The 27,891-nt window shown below is 39.3% G+C and overlaps 1 protein-coding gene across 2 annotated transcripts in view; it reads left to right on the forward strand.

Annotated features, from left to right (window-relative positions):
- The window catches only part of abhd17b (abhydrolase domain containing 17B, depalmitoylase), a 39,702-nt gene extending 18,103 nt beyond the window's left edge, over nt 1-21,599 (forward strand). For both annotated transcript variants that reach the window (XM_034034394.3, XM_034034392.3), the window contains 2 exons: nt 19,410-19,589; nt 20,358-21,599. In XM_034034394.3, coding sequence (XP_033890285.1) covers nt 19,410-19,589; nt 20,358-20,577 — 400 coding nt within the window. In that variant the 3' untranslated portion in view covers nt 20,578-21,599. The remainder of the gene's footprint in view (nt 1-19,409; nt 19,590-20,357) is intronic.
- The last annotated feature ends 6,292 nt before the right edge of the window (nt 21,600-27,891 follow it).

The following is a 27,891-nucleotide window of genomic DNA, read 5'->3' on the forward strand; positions in this document are numbered from 1 at the left end:
CTTATATTCCAATAGATAACGTTTTTAACAGCAATGGAAAAAAAAAAAGATACTGACAAGCTGTGAAAATGCGAAATAATAAACAGTACCACTATGACTGTGCCTTTTCATGACTTCTGTCCGGACACTTGGCACTTCTTTTCTGGCACACTTGATAACAATGCTCATTACGTGTTCTAATTTTGTAAATTTTCCACATAATGCCTGTTGATGCAGAATCCAGTGTAAGAAAATTGGTACTTCTGCATTTCTCTCTTTAATTTTTTCCAGCACACTGCTTTGACCAGTCATATATGGTGCTCCCTCTGTTGTAATCCCAGTTACTTTCTTCCAAGGTAATTCTGCACGTTCCAGGGCTTCTTGAAGTAAAAAAAAAAAAAAAAAAAAAAAAAAAAAAAAGCCTTTCCTGCGGTTGTGTTGTTAATGGCATCCACAGCACTTTTCAGAAAAACCTTTAGTTGACTCCATAGCTTTTTTCATTTCCAGTAAACTCAAAATACGTTGCTTTGTGCAGCATGTCATAGTGACGTTGTATGTTACAATCTTTCATAACTGAAACCGTTGCACTGCAAATCAGACGCATTGCCTTGCTGTCAAAATTATTCATCTGGCTAATGATTTTGGAATCTTCTGTGTTCCGCCTCCACCTTTCGCTTCTGTGACCTCTCCAACTATGTTTTTTGGCCACAAAGTAAAATAAATAGTTTAAACAAGCCTTTGCTTCACTATCCTAATCAAACTTGTGTGCTGTGTGCGTGAGGAAACAAATCCTGTGTGCTATTTGATTTGCTGTTTTACTACCTATGTGAGCTGTGATTGGCTTAATGGGAATGTCACTCATGCAATACAGACGGCACATGTTGAATATGCGTGTTATATTAAAGAGGTGGGTTATTTTAAAGAAGAATTCCAAAACGTACATGTGGTGATGTCAGGCCAGGAAATGCAGGACACAGAATGGTGAGTGAATGAATGCGCTGTTGCGCTGGTTTATTGCAAAATAAAAGGTTTAGACAAACACAAAACACTTGAACAGAACAAAACGGCACAGGCCAAAACAAACAGACATGAAACAAAACAAGTATAGTGCTAGTCTAAAACTAGCACGCGTAGCAATAGTTTTTCTCTTATTTAATTCTCCTCCCGACTCTTGCTCTCTCCTCACCGAACACACTCACATACAGCTGTGCCAGGATTCAATTATTAATTAGTCATTCACTTGAATCCCAGCACATGAACTAATTTGTGTAGTCCCCGTGCCCACATACTAATACATATTTTCTCTGCATGTGAAGTGATTGTGCAATCCCCGTGCCTAAATACACATATATTTTAAATCGCTTGTGATACGCAGCCCAATTTATACCCCGTGTACCAATATATACACACCACATACAACATAAAACACAAAATATGCTCAGGGGCGGGGCACCCTGCCACAGTACAGTACATCAATGCAATTTCAGAAACTAATGGGCGAACTGTATGCATTAAAGGAGAAAGGAAAAAGGCTTTTTTATTATTTATTTTTTTACATCAGACTACAACTTGAAAAGGTAAGAGGTGCAGTTTCACTTTACGTTGCCTCTGCCTGTCCCCTGCTGAGTGCTGTGTCTGTTGATCGCTCATTTTTCGGTCAGTGTAAGCCACCTCCACCTTCACAATAAGCTACTGACCAAAAGATACTCCGGGACTGCTGGGGCTTTTGATATCACGGTGATCACGGGTAAGTCTCTGACATTATCGTGCTCATTAAATTATCGCTCACAATACATGTAGTGTGCATGGTATGGTATGTAAATTAGCCAAATACTGTGCACGTAAATTAATGCGTTCTCTGTTAGTAAATGGGGCAGAAAATTAAGATTGATCGCGCACGTCAGGCTCACTATTTCATGTGCACGCTAACTCCAAATTTAGTGCCCTTTCGTAAATGAGGTCCTTTATCTCCAGTCATATTTGGCATGTTACCAGACATGTGATTTTAATGGGAAAACAGACTCCGATAGCTTGACAAGATATAAAAAGTATAAACAGTAACAAACCTTTATTATTTAAAAAAAGAGCATATACAATAACTCCTCAAAAAAATAATGTTATTATATTGATACATACATTATTTTCACTTTCAAAGATATGTATTAGTATAGAAGCACTTAAAATTGTTGGACAAGACCCAGGCACCATACACACACAAAGTGGTATTGTGCACATCAGTCATGAAGTGCTGTACCATTGCTGTGTGCCATTCCAGTAAAGATTTTAGGCGCCTTCCTGATTTTATATTCACAAGGTTGGCAGCTGTGCATTTTAAACAGAATTGACTGTTGGTATCTAAAGTCAACAATCCACCCTTCCAAGTACTGTAGCGGCAATCAATTGATTTTTATTTATTTACAAGCGGCTGTTGTGAGTGAAATACAGTGTCTGCTCCTCTGGCTTGTCACCAGCCACAGAGGAGAGTTCAGAAGCTAGTTTTAAACCTGATCTCATTGAATGAGTAATCAGCAACCATATTCCCTTTACCTGACCACATCAAGGGCCAAAACTTGTGACTCTTTACCCCTGTGATCCTTCTACTGTAGATGGAGAAAAGGGTTTATTGTTGATGTGAACAGCAACAGGGAATTGGTTAATATTCCTTGTTTGCTTCAGAGCAGGTCATCTTCTCCTGATCTCCTGTATTTTGAACATTTGAGGGGATGCTAGAGGTGGGTGTGGGTTAGGATCTCTATATACACTACAACTGAGCCTTCCCTGTGAAACAGAAATTAGTAACATCTACTGTATGAACTTGTTTGATTTGGCATTTATGCCACAATACCTAAACTAAAATAATGTCATATTGTAAAAAAAAAAAAAAAAGTACAGTAATATCTGATCACTTTAGAAGATTAATTTTCTTTATTAGCACAGATGTTTGACCTACTTTACAGGTAGCCCAAGAAAATCACTTAGTGGTATCAAGGCTTTAGCCATAATCACAAATTGGTTTCAGTCAAAACTTAATCTCTGGAGCCTCTGTTTTGATTTATTGCAGTATCCACAATGCTGTAGTAATCAGTGAATTAAGTGCTGTATTAATTGTACAGATTAGTTCATTATGTTGTGTGGTATACTTTCTTTGCAAGAGTACAGTATCCTTTTCAGTAACGCACCTGCAGTAATGGTATGTATACATGTGTTATTATGATTGAGGGCAGTATTTGTAAGAGTATACAAACATTAAAAAAGTAAGCATTGAGCTGAAATTTGACCTGTGATTGAAAACCCTTTTTCAGTGATAACAAATGTACTGTAAATTACAGAAAAAGACATTTCTAAAATGTGGTCTACTGTAAACAAAAATGACCTTTCCCCAACATAAGCTGCTATTGTATGCTGTCTCCTTATGGTTAGGATGGGATGCAGTCACAAGCACTTCAACTTAATTAAACAAGCAAGTATAACATTGTTTTAAGTCTACTTATATCTGTAGCACCTGTCATTAAGTCTATCCTGAAAAAAATCATTAGCAGTTAACATTTGTCTTGCAGTTTGACTGACTACTTGTACGTACTGTAAAATGCCACATCAATGCTGTTATCCCTTAATTAGATAATGTTTATTGTTTGCTTTGTGTACTTTTAAATGTAAAGTTATGTCTGTCTGCTCTGTAAATGGATGTACGTAGTTTACCACACATTCTTAAGGGTCTCAAAATCTAGTATTTTTGCTCTGTGTTTTCAAGATACAGAATGGTTAGAAAGCATTCACTGACTGGCAAAAGGAAATCAAGGATATCCTCATGAAGTTGTATTACAATTTGTATTGCTATACAGTAGCAGTGGTGGTATAGGTATGCAGGAGTGTGGAATTAAAAAAAAAAAAAAAAAAAAAAAAAGCACACACGAAGGTAGAATATAGGTAGGGTTTCTGATTTTCAGTATAAGCGATAAAAAACGATAATACACCCAAGATTAAAAATAAATAAATGTTCCCTGTGCAGTTGGGCAATGTCCCTCCTTCCTGTCTTGTGTCTTGCATTGATTAATTCTGAGTACTTTAAACCCACCCCAACTACTGAGTGGTAGCAAATTCCTACGTTTTTATTGGAGGATTGTAACACGCTTGCAAGATTTAAAACACGATTTATAATTAATTGTTTTTTGTTTTGTTTTTCTAGTTTGCACCCTACCAAGGGAGGTTTAGTTTGTAACTGCTATTCTGGGACAGAGTCTCAAGATATTTAATAAGTTTTAAAAAAAAAGAGAGAAGATTGCTTACATTCTATGTATATTTTCTGATCTTTTTTTCATACTGCTGCCAGTTAGACAAGTACAAACTATTGCTATTAGTAAAGGACTTTTTTTTTAAACGGAATGTTGATCCTGCAAATGTGACAAGTCTTTCTTTGAATTAATGTGATACTTTGATTGGAATACAGTCAGTTTGGTGTGAACATAAGTAGTTATGGTCTCTTTTATATACAGTAAGTAGGATAGATTAGCCTTTTGAATTTTAGCACTGTTTGAAGTCTGCATAACATTTCTGTAAATAATGCAATAGACTTTATTCACAGCAGACTCAAAACAAGACTTGGTGTGTAGCTATCCACTTCCGGCTGCCGGATTCATACTGAAGTGGAGTTATAGTTTGAGAGAAATGTGGTGTTGCATTGTTGTGTGTCCAATTTCTAAATGTGATCCCAAGGGAAAATAAGAAGAGACATCTGTCCTAATTATCAGGCAAATAACAAGAATCCTCCAGTTTACCGATGTATCTTCACATAACAATATGAGAAACTTAACCTTGTTCTTGGTGCAGGACGCTGTGTAGTTTAACACATTATTTTATAAATGGGTAATGTTTCATAAATAAATCCAAATAATATACACAGTAAATTATGCAATTATACTTTGAGAATTATACAATGTATGTAACCCTGTAGTGTAATAATCCCACGTCTTTTTGGAATACTCAGTTGGAATACTGCTGATTTTTATTACCAATATGCTATACTTATCAGTACTTATTTGGAGTACTCTGAATAATAAAATATTACCCTGTAGGTAAACGTAATGTTTGTGTTATGTGGAGGTTATATAAGATGTCCCATGAATCATGAACACATTTAATGATTAACAGGTTACACAGCAAAGTGATAATACTGCAGTATACCTGGGCGTGAACGTCTGTCACTGGGTTATAAGCTTTTTTTATTAACACATGTTAAAATATAGAATATGTTTGAATAAGTAAAGACAGTTTGTCACACAATGCATGACAGAAAGGGCATCCTTACCCCATCCTTACGGTATGTTTCGTATCGGGTATCCCCCTTCATGACAGTCTGGATCTGCCCCTGTATAGTATAGATCATGTTTTAACTCCATACATATTTTTTTATTAAACATTATCTGATTTTTAAAAAACATTTTGACAAACAGATCTCGCACAGAAAAATAATTTAGTTTCCATAATTTCTCATTAGCAGTAGTAATGGTAACATACAGTCCCCCACTCTTTTTAAATTACTGCCTATTTACCAAAATACTGCCCATGCCCTCTATAAAAATACAAGAAGATAAAATAAAATAAAAAATAAAAAATATATTTACACCGCCACACACTACTATTGTGGGGCTGTCATAATTACACATACAGAAATCTACCCATTTAAAAAAAAAAAAAAAAAAAAAAAAAAAAAAAACACCACAGGATTTGTATTTCACTCCCATTGCACTGAAGCAGGGTTCCAGTAAACAAGCTTGGAGTCTCTCAGTATTTAAACAGTAAGCAAAGCAGATTCATTCATTCAAAGCATTTGCTCCAGTGCAGAGTTTGCACCACTTGAAATAAAACGACTCTTTGCTGACTCTTATTTCTATTAAAACGTGAAAGAGCTGATTAACCAAGACTTTCTACTCCTGCGAGAAACGTGCAGAATGAAAGCGACGGAATAAAATAAATTACCGTTCATTTTAAATAGTGCTCTTATAATGTAAACCCATAATTAATCATCCAAATTATTTTTTTTATTTGACGAGTTTAGCAAATGCATATTCATCAGAACACAGCCAATCAAATCGACAGGTCAGCCGAAAAGCTCGAGCTGCAACCCTCTGAACTGCACATTGGTTAAAACTTATGATGTGCTTACAACTAAACTAACGCAGCTAAACTCTCCGTCTTTTAAAACCTGCTTAAGCTCATTTTATTGCTGAGTGTAATTTTATAATTAATATCGCACAAAAGTTTATGTATGCATGCACTTTTGTCTTCTCTGTATTTGTATAGTGACATCACTGTTAAATTTCTAATTTGATAGATCAGGATTTAAAACTACATATGGTGTCTAAAACAAATAGTCTGGCATTGCAGCATTTCTTATTTTTTATATTGGATTCAGATGTTGCAAAGAAAAAGCCACTTATTTGCACTGTACAAAACCACACAGGTCCTGCAAATTTAGAACCTCAGGTACTCAAAATTATTTAATAGTATCTTAATCAGAAAAAAAACTATGTTAACGAAACTTTTGTTTTTAAATAAACAACATATAATAATGTCAATCTTTTTTTTCTTCAGTTTATAAAAACTTTAATGTAGGGGCAGGCATGTGCACGGGCAAGTGACTTGGTGATTTTTCATGGCTGGCTATGGCCATATTAATTTCATCTTCATGTTGGTACAGCATCCACACTTCTGTCAAACTGCACTACCTGATGCGATCTAATTTAGAACTAGACTCGATTACCCCCTGAGGTGGTCTCAAGTATGGTATTAACCACTTCAACACCATGATGTAAAAATGAAAATGAAAACCCACTTACAGTACAATGCCGTACGTGCGTGTGTGTGTATGTGTGTGTGTGTGTGTATATGTATATATATATATATATATATATATATATATATATATATATATATATATATATATATATAAATAAATAGTGTTATGTTATTATTTTTGTTTTATTATTTGTTTAGTAATTTTAATTTATATAGTTTTTAGCGAAAGCTAGACATGGCAACGTACGTGGTGTTGGTTCGGAGGATTTTGATACCAGCGACAGTGATGCTTACTTATCACTCAGCGATGATGATAGAGAGGATGTGGAGTCAAGAACAGCAGGGGCTGGGTGTTTATTACTGATCCCTATAATGATGCCAGTCCTCCATCATTTGATTTTGCACCTGTTTACACAGATTTGTACCCCGCCGTGGAACTTGAGAGTTTTTTGGCTTTTGTTCCTGAAAAGCTAATCACTTTCCTTTGTGACTGTACAAACAAAAGAGCATGCAGCTACTTTACAGGTAAGCCAGCTGCAAACTGGAAGGTGTTTGGTTTGAAATGGCAGTGCTGTGATGAAATACTATCAAAACACAGCACTGGGTACAAGGCAATAAGCAAAAGTCTGCGGCAGGCAGATCCATCAAAATGCCTGCGCAAAGTAGCCCTGTACACACTGGGAAGCAGAGACTGCAAAAAAGGTGCATGGTCTGCTACGAAAATGAAAACAAAAGAAAGGACACAAGAAAAATGTGCAGTGGTTGTGAAGGCAACCCCGCGTTCTGTTGTATTGAACATTTCAATAAATGACACAGAGCAAGTCGATAATGGCATACGTTTTGATGTTTGACTTTTATTTGATAATTACTGTTTACTGATTATTATTGTTATTGGTGTTATTAGCAGTGTTTTTGTTTTCATTGTTCAAACTAAAATAAATTAAATAAATAAATAAAACTTGTTTTTATCTCTGTGTTGAACATGGGTATGTAGTACACAGGAGCATAAAGGGTTAATGAAAAACACAGTTTAGGTCATTTTATTTATGTTTTATTTGTCATATTTTCTAGCAATTACAGGTTTGAAAACCTTATTATTATTTTCAAAATCTGGTACCTGGGAAGGGGTTTCATTTTTACATCTGGAGTTGAAGTGGTTAAACGCTGCGTAGTGTAGATGCTAACCGTATTTAGCAGTTTTAAGCTGGTTTAAAGGCATAGTGTGCACAATGCCTTTAAAGAACAGTAAAATAAACCAGTAAAATAAAAATTTAAACTTTGGCAAAGAGATCGGGGTGTCGATCTGAAAGATGTTTCAGTAAATTGGTGGTGTTTCCTCCCTTGTTTTTCACTTCTTTTAAAACAATTACGACATTTTAGCTGTCTGCCTTTAACCAGATTGTAGTTGTCATCTGGCTGAAATCCAAAATAGATTGCTGCAGTAATTTAATTTTCCCAGAGCGCGCAGGGTAGTTGGTCACTTCTGCTAAGCGGAAATGAGTAAGCTTAGTTCATATTGTTTTTAAAGCACACAATTAAAGTTTTACTTTAAAAGCTTAAAAAAAAAAAAAAAAAAAAAAAACCAGATAAAAAAATCACGGTACTTGGATATTTTTCTTTACCCCGATATTAAGTGTCATAGGATTTTGGTATCACGATGTACTGTGGTTGTCAGTACACCGTGAAACAGTACTTTGTAACACTTAATACTCCCCTTGTTTGTGAGCAGTTTTCTTGTGTTAGGATATAGATTAGTAAAAGGTTGTGTTTTGAATAAATAACTGCAACAACAGTAGGGCAGCAGTGTGGAGTAGTGGTTAGGGCTCTGGACTCTGGACCGGAGGGTTGTGGGTTCAATCCCCAGTGGGGGACACTGCTGTTGTACCCTTGAGCAAGGTACTTTACCTAGATTGCTCCAGTAAAAACCCAACTGTATAAATGGGTAATTGTATGTAAAATAATGTGATATCTGTATAATGTGAAATAATGTATAATGTGATATCTTGTAACAATTGTAAGTCGCCCTGGATAAGGGCGTCTGCTAAGAAATAAATAATAATAATAATAATAATAATAACAACACAAAAACTGTATTCGGTGGGTCATTTTAACCGAAAATGGAAAGTGGTGCTCATAAAGTATTAACGTTAATTACGTTTCATATCCCAGTCCCAACATGGTCTACCAGATGGTAATGCCCGCTCATCAGTGTTATATTGCTTAAATAAAGAATGCATTCTACTTGGTAGATCTGCGCAGTTAGTTTGGAATTTTCTTGGGGGAGGATGAGTAGTGTGCGTGTTTGCCAATGGGGTGGTATTTCTACAGGATGTAATGTTTGTTGAAAATAGGGAGTGCCACAAAAATGTGAGTGTAATTCTATAGTGAGTGAGTCATAGGTATTTTGTCCTTAATGCTTTTGTTTTACTGTAGCAACACACAGTATTTTGAATTCGGGAGCAAAATAGCAACGTGAAACAGAAGTTGAATAGAATTATAAAAGGTGTACCATTTTAAATACATCTTTCATGTTCTTAATTAATAGTTCTACTCCCTACTCCCAAATATTTAAGTAGTATCTCCTCTTATGTCTGTACAGTCGTTAAGTCTCCAAGTACACTTGATGTCTCCTCCTATGTACAGTACACAGTAGTAAAGTATTGCAGTCTTTTTCTTAAGATCCTGAATTGTAATAAAGTCAGTTATGTGTTCAACCAAATCATTCAGCTAGGTGACAGTCGGCAATTGACCCTTTTTACATTGTTGAGGGACTGCAAGATTTGGAATCCCAATGAAAGTGAATGGTAGAAAAGTTCCACTTGTCGTATCACTGCAAATCTGTGCAGAATGTGACCGAGGGATAATATAACAATTGATAGCTAGTTAGTCCCTCTGTCACAACTATAAAAGATCTGTAGTTTGGCTGCACGAGGAAGGGTGTTCCGGAGTGGAGAACGAGTGTGGAGTTAGGAGGTAATTTAAAGACAACAATTGCTACGTATGCTGGTTTCACAGCCAGCACACTACTTGTTACTGTTTATTGTTTGTTTGGTTTTTTGTTTGTTTGGCCAACATGCCTTTTTGTTTGAGCGTTTTGTTTTGTTTAAATCTTTTGTTTTATTATTTAATAAAACCACTGAGCGCCTTAGCGCCTCAGTTTGCCCCGCCATTCATTGTTTTGGTTTCATTTCCCTGGTCTGTAAGCTGGGTTGAGTTGAGGGGGGGACGGAGGGGGGTGATGCTGGGATGCCAGAATCATCGTCAAGCCCTCTTGAGGTGTTGTGGGCTAGTCGATGAGACACCGAGGATGAAAGGTGCCCACTTGAAGACCCCAGAGATGTACCCTACTTAGCTCAATCCAGACGGTTGTCATGCTGATGCTCCGGGTAGACCGCACTGTGGTTGATCCCCGGAGCCAGCATCGCAGCCGTTGTGTGTGCTGATGAGCAAGGGAGGCAATAAGCTGATCCCTGGAGTCAGCATTACACTTCAGCCATCAACACCAGACAGAAGGATATCTACATCATATGGAAGGAAGCGCAGATGGATGGAGACACATATGGATCACATTAGTTTTCTGTAAAGTTATGTTTTAGTTGGTGCTTATCTTGGCGAGAGCCGAGTTCAGATCAGCATGAAGTTTTAACATCTACTCTCGTGTAATGGAAATCATGCATTCAAAAAATGTAGAATAGTGAAAAACAAAAATAGACATGCATTAACAAAATGCCCTGAAAACTTAACATAAATAAACAATTTAAATGAAGCAATAAGCTCAATAATTACGCTAAAAAGTAAGTGAAACGCTTACCGTTATTTTTATTTTATTTGGAACTCCAATAACCCTACGTTATCTTTCCACAGTCAAATCGTAGAGTGCCTAAACAAGCACAGGAATTTACCATAATAAAAAACAGTAATGAAAAAGAAAATGTAGAACATAAAAAAGCCCAACCAGATATAGTCAACGATATGGCACATTATTCAAATTCTTTGTCGTACTATATATTTAAGATAAAGCAAGCTTATTTTTCCGTTAAAAGTGCTCACGGCTATAATGTTCTGCTGCCCGGCTGTACAGAATTCCTGGGGAGAACCCTGCAGACGATAATCAAACCAATTAAAACTGGTTCTAAAACCACTTAAAAGTGACATGCTATAACTTAGTTAAGTGTCACAGAACGCATAATAACACACTATTGGAACATGTAGGCTTTTTCTGATAAACACACACCTTGTGTGGGACAGTGTACACATTGTTCCAGTTAAATGGCACAAGCTCTTATTGTTTCATCAGCCTTTGTTCCTTTTCATTATACAACCCGTTACTTATGCTTTCCAATTAAATGATGAAGGAAGTGAGAAAACATTGAAACGTCTGTAAACATTGTGCGATTTTCCTGTGCTTTAATGTAAGCTCTGAATCAACACAGGGTTAATAAACTCTTAAAATTGGAGCTGTACATAGCTGGTGCACATCATCTGTTTGCAATCGCCAGCCTTATCATTCGATCTTGTGATACGTGGGTATAGCTCTATGCTGCCTGTGAGAATTGAGCAAAACTCATATTATTTTTCTTAAATGTAACTTCTTGTTATCTGAGTTTCTGCTGACATTGGTAAAGTGAAGAAGAAACGCAAATGTGCTTTGTCTCACACCATGCATCATGCGAGGGAAATAAGACCAAATTTGGTCAAGGAAATTACATAAGCTAGCTGTATATCTGTGCTGTAATTTCTTAGCTCAGACACTACACTGATGGCAGCTCGGAAACTAACATCTCTGTGCCATGCTGGCTCAGAAGAAAGCATGTTTGTCCAAGTTTATAGATAAGCTTCAAGTTCAAGTTTGTGTACCGACTGGTACCATCTCGGTTACATACCCTTGGAGCAACACAGGGCTTTAAGCACAGACTGGCAGCAGGAGGATATGCTGTCCATCGCCGCCTCTGAGGAGGTGGGTGAACCGGAGATCCCCTCTGAGGAGGTGGACTGACAGCCCATTACCGGCAGCTAGTCGCTCCCTGACGGCAGAGCTGGCATTGATTAAGAGGGCTGCTATAAGATTGCAAGTGCCCTGGCCTGCAGATGAGGCACGGAAGCAGTCCATCTTTGAGGATGATCCTGCTCCTTCTCCCGTGTCCCCCCCCCAGTGCACGCAGATTTTCTTTTTGAAGTCTAATCGTCCTGGGGTCACCCGGCTACAGCTCCAGCTGTTTCCCAGGTCGATTGAGGGCGTTGTACAGCCTGTATGATGTGGAGAAGCTGGGATTGGCCCAGTTTCCTCCCGTAGATGTTGCAATTGCCTCTCTGGTGCAGGCACCTAAACTAATGCCCCTGACCAAGGACACTACCTGCCCTAACAAGCAGGCCTGACCTGTTTATTGAAGGCTCTTTCTGAGTCATAGACCCTCACAACAGCAGCTGGAGGAGGTTGGTGAATAAAAACCTGCTCCGTATCTCCAAACTGAACGGACAGGCTGTGGGCAGAAATCTTGCTGCTTTGATAGCTGCAAGACGACCACTTTGGTGTCTGATTGGGATAAATCACCTCTGTTAGATGCTCCCATTACACCGGGGCATACCTTTTGGTCCTGCGGTGGATGAGATACTGCAGCGCACAGGAGTGCATAAAGGAACTGGTGCGTCTGCTCCACAGCGACCACCCCTGGTGCACAAACCAACGGAAAACTGGCGCCCAAGGCTCCAGCAGCCTCAGAGACCAGAACAGTTGGCTGCAACTACAGCCAGAGGGGGTTTTCATAACTGAGTCGCGGCTGCGTACTGTGGCAACTTTAACAAGTTCCACTGCCAGGCGCAGAGGCAAAAACCTCATGCTAAGCCATAAGCCCAGCAGCAGCCCTAGGCCCAGGGCCACTTTTCAGGAAGCAACCTGGAGCATTGGCATCAGTGCACCATGGACATCTGGGTGCTTACTACCGTACAGACCGGCTATTCTCTGCAATTCTAGCACGGTCCCCCTCCCTTTCGGGGCGTGATTACAACTTTAGTTACGGACCCGTGGTACTGTCTCAGGAGGTGACAGCTCTGCTGCAAAAATGGGCTATTTGTACGGTACACCCTCTCCGTGTGATGGAAGGGTTCTACTCCAGGTACTTCCTGGTGCCCAAGCGGGATGGTGGCCTCAGACCAATCCACGACCTCAGACAGGTCAACCTGTATCTGAGTCGACGGAGGTTCAAAATGTTGACCACGCAACAGCTGTTGCAGTCAATCCGGCCAGGCGACTGCTTCGCCACGGTGGACCTCAAGGACGCGTATTTCCACATCCCCATAAGACCAGGGCACAGGAGGTACTTGCGGTTTGCTTTTCAAGGAACCACGTACGAGTTCAATGTACTGCCATTTGGCCTCTCTCCCTGTGCCTTTTCGAAGTGCAAGGAAGCTATCCTGGCCCCATTGAGACTCAGAGGCATCAGAGTGCTCAATTATTTGGACGACTGGCTCATTTGTGCTCAGTCTCCAGCACAGGCAGAGGCCCACAAGGAACTGGTCACCGGCCACCTTCAATGGTTAGGCGTTATGGTGAATCATGCGAAGAGCTAGCTCATGCCTTCTCAGACATCCTCCTGTCTTGGAGTGTGCAGAGAATAGCTGCGTGTTTTGGAGCTCTTTCAGCTAAGAGTGCTCATGGTAATGGCGTTCCAGAAAATGTTGGGCTTGATGGCAGCAGCTTCCCAGACCTTCCTATGGGTCTCCTGCACATGTGCCCTCTGCAGGCCTGGTTCAACAGCAGGATTTTTCAGCCTGCATTGAACTGTGACCGCCTGTTGACAGTGTCTCATCACTGTCTAAAGGTACTCTCTTGGTGGAAACAGCCAGCTCATCTAAGCCTCGGCGTAGTGCTGGGCAGTGTCACCAGAAGGGAGGTCGATACCATGGATGCATCCAGCCTGACCTTGGGGCGCTGTGCGGAATGGCAGGGGTGCGCAAGGTGTGTGGAACCGCCCTTGGCAGGGTCTCCACATCAGTGTTTTAGAGCTGCAGGCAGTTTACCTGGCCTTGCAAATTTTTTTGCAGGTGGTTTCGAGAAAGACATGTGCTTGTCCGTATGGACAGCACAACAGTGGTTGCTTACATCAACCACCAGGCCGGCCCAATCTACATCGCGTGGCCCGCAAGCTTTTGCTCTGGGCACACGAGAACCTCCTCTCCCTGCGGGCAGTCATCTGAGATACTGAGAGGCGGACCTCCGAGGTGGTGAGCCTCATTTGGGAGAGGTTCGGGAGAGCAGTGATAGATCTCTTTGCCTCCCAGGAATCAACCCACTGTCCCCTTTCTCCATAATAGCAGGCAGGGACCTGCTGGCGATAGATGCCTTGGCACACCAGTAGCCGAGGCAACTGTTATATGCCTTCCCATGCTCCTGCTGTGTCTGGAGAAAATCAGGCAGGACCGGGCCAAGGTGCTAGTAGCCCCTTATTGGCCCAGGAGGCTCTGGTTTTCAACCTTGATGCAGCTCCTGAGCAGCCAGCCATGGAGACTGCCCAAGTGCCGTGACCTGCTCAGTCAGGCACAGGGGACCTTTTGGCATCCCGACCCATCGAGCCTGCAGCTCTGGGTCTGGCCCCTGAACGGCTGCATTTGAGCCATCTGGGGCTTTCTAATAGTGCTAGACGCCTTGCAAAATGCCAGAGCACTGTCCACGCGTTCCCAGTATGGGTGCAAGTGGTATGTTTTTCAGACGTGGTGTCTGCCTCGTGGGTTCGACCCCACAACCTGTCCCATGGCAGTTATACTGAAATTTTTGCAGGATCTGTTCGACCGGGGTAAATCCCCCTCTACATTTAAAGGTCTACCTGGCAGCTATTTCATCTTGCCATGTCAAAATTGACTCTCTACCCCGGAGCTCACTTCCCGGCGGGGTAATTTTTGAAAGGGGCTCTGCGGCTTCGGCCACTTATGAAGGACATTGTTCCTCGCTGGACGGTAAACGTGGTACTTAATGCACTGATGAAGCCTCCATTTGAGCCCCTGCATTCAGCTAAGCTGTAATGTTTATCACTCAAAGTGGCTTTCTTGCTTTCTTTCACCTCTGCAAAGTGGGCGGGTGAGTGAGATGTAGGCATTCTCTATTGCAAAAGCCTGCTTAATTTGTACAGAGACCAGGACAAAGGTTACGCTCTGTACCAATCCTGCCTTTTTGCTGATGACGATCTCGTCATTTTATGTCAGCCAGTCTGTGGATTTGAAGGCTTTCCATCCACCTCCTTTTCAGTCTGACAGGGAGTGACAGCTCCATACGCTCTGCCCAGTGCAGGCCCTGGTGTACCACACTGACAAGACGAAAAGTTGGAGGCAGTCTGAACAGTTTTTTGTCGGCTATGGGGCTAAATCCCATAGCCGACAAAAAACATATATTTTAATAAAAAAAAAAAATTTTTTTTTTTTTTGGAAGGTGTTGCAAGTCAAGTGTATCTTACAGCTTGCATATTATGTGGACTAAACACACTTTAAATCTTTCTGTTACTTATTATTAAATACTTCAGAAGATTCAGTTTATTTGAAGCAATAGGCCCTATTACAGCGATCATGTGCATACTTTTACTTTCCTTTAAAAGACTGAGCTGATGTTGCATTGCTTGTATTGAAAAAAATCGTTGCCAATTAAAAATGTTTTTGAAATTTAGTTTTTCATTCTACCTTTTATTGGTGTAATTAGGGTAATAATGTGACTTCTGCTGCAGTGTACATAGCTACAATATATGCCAAAGTATTTCTCTCGGCTGCTCCATTGTTTGACTCGGCAGATTTACTGGCCACCATCTCTTTGGGCCTCACAAAGAGGATGTAGAGGGAAAGAAGAAAGTAACAGCAGCTTGGAGCTCTGTGTTAGCACTGGCTGTTGTGCTGTTTCACTTTGAACCACAGCCCCGGCGATCAAGAGCAATTGAAGACTGCACTTGAAGCTGCACAGGAACCCACAAAATGCCAGATACTGATACAAATTCTGGAAAGAAGGGTCTTTACAATTGAGAAGTTTATGATGTTGATTTAATCAAATTCTGTGTAATCACAGTAAGAAAGATGTACACTGAATTTTCAGTTATATATTTTTGTAACAATATGCAAAAAAATACATTACCTAAATCTTTCATGCCAGTAATAAAATTATCTACAGTAACCCTGCTTTTTCAGGGCTCTGAGAACTAGCATGTAACATTTACTTTTTCTTTACTATACTAAAATGCACAGAAAAGACTGTTAGCTGTTGTGTTGTTTTTTTTTTTGTTTGTTTGTTTTTTTTTAAATTTAGTAGTCGGCAATTGTTTTTATAATTCTCCCCAATTTGGAATAGCCAATTATTTTTAGGCTCAGCTCACCGCTACCACCCCCACACTGACTCTGGAGTGGTGAAGACGAACACACACTGTCCTCCGAAGCGTGTGCCATCAGCCGATCGCTTCTTTTACACACTGCAGGCCCACCATGCAGCCACCTCAGAGCTACAGCGACGGAGGACAACGCTGCTCTGGGCAGCTTACAGGCAAGCCCACAGGCGCCCGGCCAGACCCACAGGGGTTGCTGGTGCGTGGTGAACCGAGGACACCCTGGCCGACCTAAGCCCTCCCCTCCCCGGGCGCCGCTCTGCCAATTGTGCACCTCGCCCTGGGAGCTCCTGTCCATGGTCGGCAATGGAATAGCCTGGACTCGAACCGGCGACGTCCAGGCTATAGGGCACATCCTGCACTCCACGCAGAGTGCCTTTATCAGATGCACCACTCGGGAGCTCCCAACTGTTGTAACAAAAGTTCACAATTTTTATTTGGTTAAATTGTCTCACACCATTGCTAAAATAGCATATTTTTACATGCGAGTGTGGTTTGCATAACGTTCTGAAAAATTGTTCTGATTAGCACAAAGATATTTGGGGGGGAGGGGGAGAGATACTTACTGTCCCATTAAAATAGCCATTAGTCTTGTGAAAGCAGGCTACAGTATGTGGAGTACTGTATTGCCTATTGAAATGAACAATACAGATTGATCTTCAAATAACTCGGTTTGATGCAGCAGTAAAATACATTTCTGATGTGTTGGCACAAATGGGCTTGGTGTTCTGCAACATGCAATATTCCATACAAATCAATTGTGAATTCCTTTCTTGGTTAGTGGAGAAACAACTTTTTTTCAAACATTTGCAGCATTCGATAAAGTGGACCCTTCATCATTGTTTAGTGTTTAAACACATGTTTCCCTGTGTAAGTGCCTCACAGAATACTTACCCATGAAATACAAAACTATTGGTGGACATCACTGTAGTTCTTATGCAGAACTATTTAGTAAAGTCTTTGTATAAACACTGTTCTTTCCTTGATCTATCCTGATATGTAATCCTGTTACAGTGGGATTTTTTTTTTTTTTTTTTTTAATATGAATTAGGATTTGTTTTGAAATTCAACAGATCATAAATAATAAATCTTGTTTTGCTTACTGTGTGCTTGTTGGTCATTAATATGTCTCAACTATACATTAAGTGAATTATTTTAGGGTAGGAACATAAGTAGATCCAATGGAAGTGTATCAATCTGGTTTTGTGTTCTGTAGAAAATAAACAGCTGGTGTAATATTGGTTAGTGTGCTAGGGAAAAATGATGTACGCTTGGATTTTTTTCCTATTGTAAAGTTAGATAGATATACTAAATATTTACCACTATTTAGCATCTATGGAATAAAATTCTCATACCGGTAGGTTACATCCTATTTGGTGTATGTGTGTTTTTCTACCCATAAGCTGTTCTAGGAAGAGAAAATCATTACTGGTATAGTAGATGATTGAGTTTTCATCGCTATTTATATCTACAGACGTGCTCAAATTTGTTGGTACCCCTCCACAAAAAACAAAGAATGCACAATTTTCTCTGAAATAACTTGAAACTGACAAAAGTAATTGGCATCCACCATTGTTTATTCCATATTTAATAGAAATCAGACTTTGCTTTTGATTTTTTATTCAACATAATATTGTAAATAATAAAACAAATGAAAATGGCATGGACAAAAATGATGGGACCGCTAACCTAATATTTTGTTGCACAACCTTTAGAGGCAATCACTGCAATCAAACGTTTTCTGTAGCTCTCAATGAGACTTCTGCACCTGTTAACAGGTAGTTTGGCCCACTCTTCCTGAGCAAACTGCTCCAGCTGTCTCAGGTTTGATGGGTGCCTTCTCCAGACTGCAAGTTTCAGCTCTTTCCATAGATGTTCGATAGGATTCAGATCAGGACTCATAGAAGGCCACTTCAGAATAGTCCAATGTTTTGTTCTTATCCATTCTTGGGTGCTTTTAGCTGTGTGTTTTGGGTCATTATCCTGTTGGAGGACCCATGACCTGCGACTGAGACAGAGCTTTCTGACACTGGGCAGTACGTTTCGCTCCAGAATGCCTTGATAGTCTTGAGATTTCATTGTGCCCTGCACAGATTCAAGGCACCCCTGTGCCAGGTTCAGCAAAGCAGCCCCAAAACATAACCGAGCCTCCTCCATGTTTCACTGTAGGTATGGTGTTCTTTTCTTTGAAAGCTTCATTTTTTCGTCTGTGAACATAGAGCTGATGTGACTTGCCAAAAAGCTCCAGTTTTGACTCATCTGTCCAAAAGACATTCTCCCAGAAGGATTGTGGCTTGTCAATATGCATTTTAGCAAATTCCAGTCTGGCTTTTTTATGTTTTTCTGTCAAAAGTGGAGTCCTCCTGGGTCTTCTTCCATGGAGCCCACTTTTGCTCAAAAAGCGACGGATGGTGCGATCAGAAGCTGACGTACCTTCACCTTGGAGTTCAGCTTGTAGCTCTTTGGCAGTTATCCTTGGTTCTTTTTCTACCATTCGCACTATCCTTCTGTTCAATCTGGGGTCGATTTTCCTCTTGCGGCCGCGCCCAGGGAGGTTGGCTACAGTTCCATGGACCTTAAACTTCTTAATAATATTTGCAACTGTTGTCACAGGAACATCAAGCTGCTTGGAGATGGTCTTGTAGCCTTTACCTTTACCATGCTTGTCTATTATTTTCTTTCTGATCTCCTCAGACAACTCTCTCCTTTGCTTTCTCTGGTCCATGTTCAGTGTGGTGCACACAATTATACCAAACAGCACAGTGACTACTTTTCTCCATTTAAATAGGCTGAATGACTGATTACAAGATTGGAGACATGTGTGATACTAATTAAAGAAACTAATTAGTTTGAAATATCACTATAATCCAATTATTTATTATCTTTTCTAAGGGGTACCAACAAATGTGTCCAGGCCATTTTAGAATATCTTTGTAGAATAAGCAATAATTCATCTCTTTTCACAGCTTCTTTGCTTTATTCTATGACATACCAAAGGCATGCAAGCATACATGATAAAATAGCTTTTAATTTCATCACTTTTCAGGAGGAATGAAGCATTATTTCAATGAGCTGTAAGGGTACCAACAAATTTGAGCACGTCTGTATGTGAAGTCATGGCATCTATTCAATTGATGCACTGTAAAATGTGGAGGACAAAAAAAGACAGCTTTCCTTTATCTTCATAACAAATGGTCCTATTTAAACAACCAAACACTGTAGATCTGTCAGTGAATGTTTAGATCAATTGAATAGACCCATATTTTTTTTTTCTTCCTTGTATAGATACGGTATCCGCCCTGAAAATGTGATCATATATGGCCAGAGTATAGGAACAGTACCATCGGTGGACCTTGCTGCACAGTATGAGAGTGCAGCTGTCATTCTGCATTCTCCCCTGACCTCCGGAATGAGGGTAGCTTTTCCAGATACAAGGAAGACATATTGTTTTGATGCATTTCCAAAGTAAGTAAATGATGTCATGTATGCAGAATACCTGTACTGTACATGGACAAAAACTGCTTTCTAGTTCTTTTGCCGGTAGGTACTACAGTACATTGTGCCAGTTGAGTCATGCTTGTTACAGAAAGCATGCTTATCCCAGGTTTTGGTGACATATAGACTTTTTTATTATTATGTGAGGAAATACCAAGTAATTGTCTCTTCCTGACAAGGTCTTTGTTCCAAGCATGTTCTTTTTTTTAATTAAACGTCCATCCAAGTCCTAAAGTTGTTGACTGCTTAATTTATACCTGTTGTAGAATATCCCTATTTGATTGTAGTTGATCATGCATAATAATAATAATAATAATAATAATCTGACATTGCTGAAGAGTTGGATGGAATGCTTGTCATTTTTTCTGTTGCTGCTGTTTTGTCCTTTGTCGTGGGTTTAATAAAAGCCTTGTCCTTCACAAGCAGCAGCACCTGTTTGCATTTTAAACAGCAAGTGTACCACACAACAATGTATCCACTCAAGAAGGAGCTCATTACAGCAATGTTCAATGGCTGTACAAAGTACAGGTGCATTAATAATGACTGCGTCTGCAAATAGTATTGTAAAAGAAAAAAAGGACTGGTATTGTTCCCCTTTCCAAATCCCATGTGTCAGTGGACATATGTATGCATTTATGTGGGCTGTAATTTATTTATTGATCATTATTCTAAAATGCACGGGCAGTATCCTGAAGTCTCACAATGATGTAATTCCCTTTTGTCTTTTGTTTTTTGCAGCATTGACAAAATTTCTAAGATTACCTCTCCAGTATTGATTATCCACGGAACAGAAGATGAAGTCATTGATTTTTCACATGGACTAGCACTATATGACCGCTGTCAAAGACCAGTGGAGCCGTTATGGGTGGAAGGAGCTGGCCATAATGACGTGGAGCTCTATGGACAGTACCTTGAAAGATTAAAACAGTTTGTTGCACATGAGCTGGTGAATTTGTAAAAATAAAAAAGGACTTTAAAATGTTCTGTAACTGTGAATTTGTTTTGTTTCATTGATGTATGTTTCTTCTCATTTATGGACTGTACATATCAATGTGGTAAATAAGCTGTAAACCTGAGGGGTTTGTTTGTAAATCAAGTTTGCTGCCTTTTAAGAAATGTACGAGTTATGATTTACAAACATTAATAATGAAGGTTTATTTAAAAAAAAAAAAAAAATGCTGGAATACTATATTGCAGTCAGTCTATAACTAGTTTCTGTACTTGATTCAAAGTAAGGTAAGCAATTTTGTTACATTTCTGTGAATACTTAACTGAAATTGTATTACATAACATTTAGAAAGTACTGTATACAATTATAATATTAATTCAGAAAATTGCTGTGCAAGTGTTGCCAAATGTTCAGCAAATTTATACAGAAACATTTTTAAAACATCACAAGTAAGCTTAAATGTTTGTTTTTTTTCAAAGATTTTGTTTTACTAAATAATAATAATAATAATAATAATAATTCAGTCAGCTTAAAGTTTACTTTTCTTTCTCAGACCACTCTTTAAATGTTGGATGAATTTGAAGGCATAACAACATACAGCTTGGTTAGTAACCTAGCTAGTTTTTTTGCCACTCTGTTAGACTTTTTTTTTTGTATTTAGTTTTTTTAGTTAGGAAATATAAGTGAAGAAGATGCTAATCGTTTGTAGGTGCGGACGAATCCATACAGTCCTCTGGCTGTAAATGAATTGCTGTAATATGCTGTTTACTTTGTAGATCGAAATGGAGAAAACACATTCTCTCAGCTTTTTCAACTTGTAAATAATGTAGTCTTTCTACTTTACAGTTTTATTTCCTCCTTGTATGTTTTGCTGACATATTTGTAAATCAAGTTTCTTTTAAAACAGGGTGGGTAACAAAATTAGTATTTATCCTGCCCAATGTAGTTATTTTTTATTTTTTGTGTAAGCTACCTTTCATTACAAAGGAGCTTTGCTTGTAAAACACTAATAAATACAATGTTAAACTCTTTTTTTTATATATATATATATACAAAATCAACATTCAGCAACCACATAGCTAAATGCACACTATATATTTACAAACTGTACAACTGATGAAAGTCAATTTACACAGTCACTGCTGAACACATACTGTGTAAACATATTTCTTGATTTCTGATGTCCTGAGATTGCCATCTGCTGATCTGAAATGCCTCGAGAAACAAACAAGATGAATTCCATGGTCTATATAAAATTAAAGACAAAGGATCACTGATTGGCTTTGGACAACCTGATTTCTCACCTGAGGGTTTTCACGGTTTTTGTCTGCAGTATTATTCTGGTTAAACTTTTAAACAAAGTCGCAAACCTTTTCATGGAAAATATATATATGATGAACCAGAGAATCCTTGGTTCTGTACCAAGTTGAGTATTGGCTAATACAGAGCAAGCCAACACTCCTAGAATGCTGTACATACCCAGGCCCACCAAAAAAATATAAATTTGTCCTGCGGGTGGAGCGCTGTTGCCCATTTTGCCTACTCGTCTTCCTTACCAATTAACTTGGTATCCCTGATTGGACAATCTTCGGCTCCTCAAATACAGTATATTAAAAAAAAAAAAAAAAAAATTACATATAAATAAAGCCTCTTTGTATCCAAAAAAAGATAATATCCCCCCCCTCTTCATATAACAAAAAAAGTCCCAAAGTGCAATGGTATCCACCCCTTTGAACAAATGTATAACAAATTTTCATTTTTTTTTTATTATTCCTGTGGATATTATAGTTTCCAAAGATTGTGTTTCAATTTAAATGACTATATAGGTAAGTATAGTACAGTATAATGTTTAACAAAAAAAATGTTATGCAACTTTTAACTTTAATAAGAGCAGTTTGAGGCCAGGGGACTTTGTGTTTCATCTTTCTTAAGTTACTGCAGCTCCTGGCTGCCAGGGAGCACGACTGCCCTCTTTCCTTCACTTTTTGTGAATAAGCATGCAATGCAAATTTCTTTCCTATGGCACATCTGCAGAACCACACAAAATGTAAAACATGCATGCTTTCTGTGGCCCCCTGGTGGCCACCCTGCAACACAACTACATTCATAAAAAAAATAATCATACAGTTCTTTACAAAAATGTTTTTGCAAATTTAGGAAATGTTATTACCATTTAGTAGTACAGTTTTTGCAGTACAATGTCATTAATATACAAAAACACAATTTGTTAAAGAAATGTGATCCATAACTTAAAAACGCAATAGTGCTTAATTTAGAAATACTAAAAGACACTTCAATTCAATTACAAGTGTTTCGACTGTCTTTTTTAAATGTCTCAAGAAATGTGTCATTTGTCATTGAATTTAAGTTTCTTATAGTATTTCTAATGTTGCTTTTGAGCTGTGCACAAACTGGTTTCAATGGTCGGGGAGCTTGAACAAGTAAAAACTACATTTAGATGTAAATTTGGATGTCAATGTAAATAAACTGGGACTGTCTGCTTTAAGAAAGTTTAGAACTCCAGAATATTGTAGTAGAAACACACAAAGGAAATCGGCTTTAAATACTTCTCCCATTGCACTGCTCCCCAACCACTTCAGCTGTTAAACTTATAATAGGGTAAATGCATGGGTTACTATTTTAGATAAAGGCTTGTCAGTTGTTTTTAATAGTTTGATCATCTCACTGCTTATATTATTTGTCCACTTTTTCTTTTAAATTAAAACACAAAGGGGCTGCAGGACGACCCTAAGGAGGCTGTGTCAGGTTGCACATCCCTTGCTTAACATATTTTTGCAGCTTACTAGTCTATAATATGCATTTGTAATACAATATAAATGGTGTGTGACCCAAGTATAATGCAGATCAGACTTCCTTAACTGTTTTAAATCTGCTACACCTGCATGGGTAGTTGGCCTTGCAACTTCTTTGTTAGCAAACAGTATCTGTTTTTGTCGTTCTAGTCTTAGTTGCCTGATTCATCTTTGATAAGAGAAGCAGTCGAAACAAGCAATAGAGTTGTCACCTAAATATTATTGCCACTATGGCCACTGGGGGGAGCCAGGGAAAAGATTTCCTTTGTGTATCATTGGTGGAAGGATTAGGGGTGGAATAATCAAAAGGCAGAGAAATAGACACATTTAACTCATAAATATTTATTCCATCATTTAAAATCATGACAAGGCACCAGGGACAAAACTGCCTGTTTGGTAATTCAGGTCATTCATGACTCATTTGCCATGTTCAAACATACTTGACAGTACTTCACCAAGCTGCTTACCATTATTAATTAGACCCATCACATTAAACACACCTAATGGGTTATTAGGTAAAAGTTTTACTTCACCATGTAGTGTATTAACAATTCTTTACTACATTTCACTAAGCTTTTTATGATTAAGAAATGGACAAACGAGAATGCTTTAAGCTTTGCTAATATAATATTACTTTCTACAGGTGTTTGTAGTACACATAGAGTGCATTAATTGATGTCAGGTAGAAGCTACTTTAATTAAAAAGAAAAATAGTACAGTATGTAGCAATTCAAAATGATCTTGCTCAGCGTATGCCATGTATGTAGTAATGATTAATTAAAAAGGAATAATCAAATACAACTTTCAGCAACTTTTCAATATGATATATAGTATTATAATAGCAGTTTATAAATTTAACAAAACGTTTAGTTGTAGAATAGGTAAATATTAGAATTATTGGATAATGATACATGTTAATCCTTTGCCTTTTGTAATATGTTTCATACTTTTTACTGATTTTTTTTTTTTTTTTCCATACAAGAAGTTACAGTTACAGTTCCCAGTTCACATCATCAGCACTAAAGGTCAGATTTATCAGTAAAAACAGGTCATTAATTCCATATGCACTGTCAGCACTGGATAATGTTTTTTTACAAGTCGGAAGTTAGTGATTTATATAGCAGGAAATAGGATGACATCCTGTAGGCAATGACAATGGTCAGCCAGGACAGTTTTCCTGTTTATTGGAAATCCAGAGTGTGCAGAAGACAACTGCCAGTTTTGTTCTTTGGCTCAGTCAAATAAAATACTTTTTTTTTGTTTGTTTGTTTGTTTTAGTTTTTATTTTTCGTTCATAACATTTTCCATTACTGCTTCGTGGAAAAAGACCAGTATTCCAAAAGCCAAAAGGTAAGCATTGTACAGACTGGAGCTGGCTGGCATCCAATACTGAGTTATTTCATGTTTTAAACTGTTTTTTTTTTTTAAATGTTAGTGTATGAATTCCTATAGACTACAAGGGTTGCACAAATCGCAGTGTCATTTTTCCTTCAAGCCTGCTGCAATCATGGACACAGCGACCTTGAAGGTTAATGGTTACATTTCTATTTCAGGGAACCAGGGTTATGATAATAACCTAACGTTCCCTTTCAAGTACGAAATGTAACCATTACCGAATCGGTCAGTATACCCAAGCCGTCACAAGGGCAAGATTGTTGCACGACCGGAACGCTACAAGGCTAGGCCGAGGCTGCCTTGTGCGTTACCATTTGGAAACCCAGTAACAAGTAGCTAACGCTAAAAAGCTGAGGCAGAAACTTGCCTCTATATCTGTGTTGTAAGGGTCGACAGAGAAGCTGCCCTTAACACCTTTGATTGTCTTCAGCAAAAGGCAGGATTGGTACTTAAGCAGACTTTCGCTATGGAGAATGCCTGCATCTCACCCGCTTAGTGAAGGTGACAGCAAGCAAACAATTGCTTGAGCAATAAATATTTCAGCTCAGCTGACTGCATGGGCTCAAATGGAGGCTTCAAGAGTGCATTGAGCACCATGTCTAACCTCCAGAGCACTGAGCTCCTGGGGAGACAGAGTCAATTTTGACATGGCAAACTGAATGGCTGCCAGATAGACCTTTAATGTAAAGGGAGATTTCCCCTCATCAAACAGGCCTTGAAAAATTTGCAGTATTACTGCCATGGGACAAGACGTGGGGTCGAACCCACGAGGCAGACACCACGTCTGAAGACGCGCCACTTATACCCGTACTGGGAATGTGTGGACTCTCTTCTAGCATTATGTAAGGTGTCAATAACCCTATTGGATTGACCCAGATGGCTCAAATGCAGCCGTTCAGGGGCTCAATAGGTCGGTATGCCATAAGGTCCCCCGTGCCTGACTGAGCAGGTCACAGTGCATCGGCAGTCTCCACAGCTGGCCGCTCAGGAGCTGTATCAGGGTTTAAAACCAGTCTCCTGGATCAATAAGGGGCTACTAGGAGCACCTTGGCCAGGTCCTACCTGATTTTCTCCAGACACAGCGGGAGCGAGTGGTGGGAAGGCATATAACAGTTGCCTCGGCTATGAGGCTCTGGGACCCTCATTGAGAAGTCTGCCGCCCAGTTTATCACCCCGGGCAGATGTACTGCCCGCAGTGAGAGGAGGTTCTCGTGTGCCCAGAGATGGAAATGAAATGGAGACTGGGTGACCTGAAGCCACCCTGGTGGTTCATGTAAGGCACCACTGTTGTGTTGTTTGTGCAGACACGCACATGTATCCCTCGAACCTTCTGCAAAAAAATGCTGCAAGGCTAGGAATTTGTGCTCAATCTCCCTCTCACTCTCGTTCCTCCTAACCCTCTGCAACAGGATGATGAGTGGTGCAGTGAAATTAAGTTAATGTCCAGATGTATATCACAAAAACAATCCGTATTTATTAAATTTAAACAATAAATCCACCCTGCTACCAACTATGGTATCGGGGGTATACAGCAGGTTACAGTCCTGAAAACAAAACACAAACACAAACAATTGTAATCCCGACGTGCACGGAAAAGTGCTCTGTGTCCCTTAATACGGCTGGTGCTGTGCTCCATTGTGCGTGCCTGTGCAGTGCTGAGTAGTGCCCTGGGTGGTGATGCTGGCTCACTGGCTGCAGCTCCCTCGCTCCTCAATCTTCTGCAACTTAGTACACAACAACAAAACAATAACAAACAAGCTCCAGCTTCAGAGTACGTTTCAGCGTAAGGGGCCGTACTCACGTAACTGGGTCCCCTTTGTACCACCAAACTCCTCCCTGAAATCAGCCTGGCACCAGGGTTTATCCAATCTCAATGTTACTTAATTTGGGAGATGGCCACATTACGCATGCGTTTAGCTGGATGGGGAATTTAAATCATAATAAACAAATCATACAAAATACAAAATAAATATAGGGGCGGATTGAAAACTTAACTTTCTTCTGAGGGCCACTAATACAGTAATACATTTTTTTTTTTTTTTTTTTTTTTTTTTTTTAGAACTACTGTATTCAGAACCAGTGAAATATAGTTTTGTTGTATAACACAGGAGACCAAAATATGAATGTTTGTTAACAGGTTAATTTACTGTAAGCTTTCTACAAAAACAAAATAAAATGATTAATGGTGTTTTTATGTAACACAACATTCTGTTATGATTGTTTAATTTCAGAGAACATGTGGGTGTTTCTAGGTGTTTTTGTCTTTATCCTTCCCAAAGTGTGAGAATCACTGCTGAAATGAATGCTGAAGCTTCTCCACGACTTCAGAATAGGGCACGGAGTCACGGTTATGATCAGAAAACATCTGCTGGGAGGTAGGAAAGTGAGAGAGTTCACCTCGCTGCATTTGCGTATGGAATAGCTTCAGTTTAGTTTCAAATCTTGTGCTTTGTTTGGTGAGGTCAGAAACAAGTTGTTCCTTTCCTTGAAGATGGACATTCAGATTGTTCAGACGGGCAGTAAGGTCAGTAAATAAAGCAAGATCACAGAACCACTTTGCATCATCCAGGTCTTTTTTTCTCTGTCAGAAAAGCTTTGATCTCCGCCAGCAGCACCACAAACCTTTTCAAAACTTTACCTCAGCTGAGCCACCGGACTTCGGTATGATAAAGCAGATCACCACAATCAGCATACATTTCTTCTAAAAATGCTTGGAATTGACGGTGGTTGGGTATGCAAGATTTTATAAAATTCACTGTGGAGACCACAAAATGCTCAGCCCAGATCTTTTCCGCACAGATTTTGCTGGTGAATAATACAGTGACACTGGAGGAGCTGTTCCTCCCGATCACCCAGATATTGCTTGAGATGTGCGATCATTCCATTTCTCTCACTGGTCATCAAAGGTGCACCATCTGTTGCAATGCCTGCCAGTTTTGCCCATTCAAAACCCAAACTCTCAACCTTATCTCGGAGACTGTTATACAGATCAATACCCGTGGTTCGAAGTGATGCCAATCCTACAAATTATTTTAAGATTGCGTCGCATGTTCATGCAAGAATTCTGCAATAATTCTTTCCTTGGTGGGAAACTACAGCCTACAGCTCCTCCATC

Source organism: Acipenser ruthenus, chromosome 1 (genome assembly GCF_902713425.1).
Source record: "Acipenser ruthenus chromosome 1, fAciRut3.2 maternal haplotype, whole genome shotgun sequence".
Lineage (NCBI taxonomy): Eukaryota > Metazoa > Chordata > Actinopteri > Acipenseriformes > Acipenseridae > Acipenser > Acipenser ruthenus.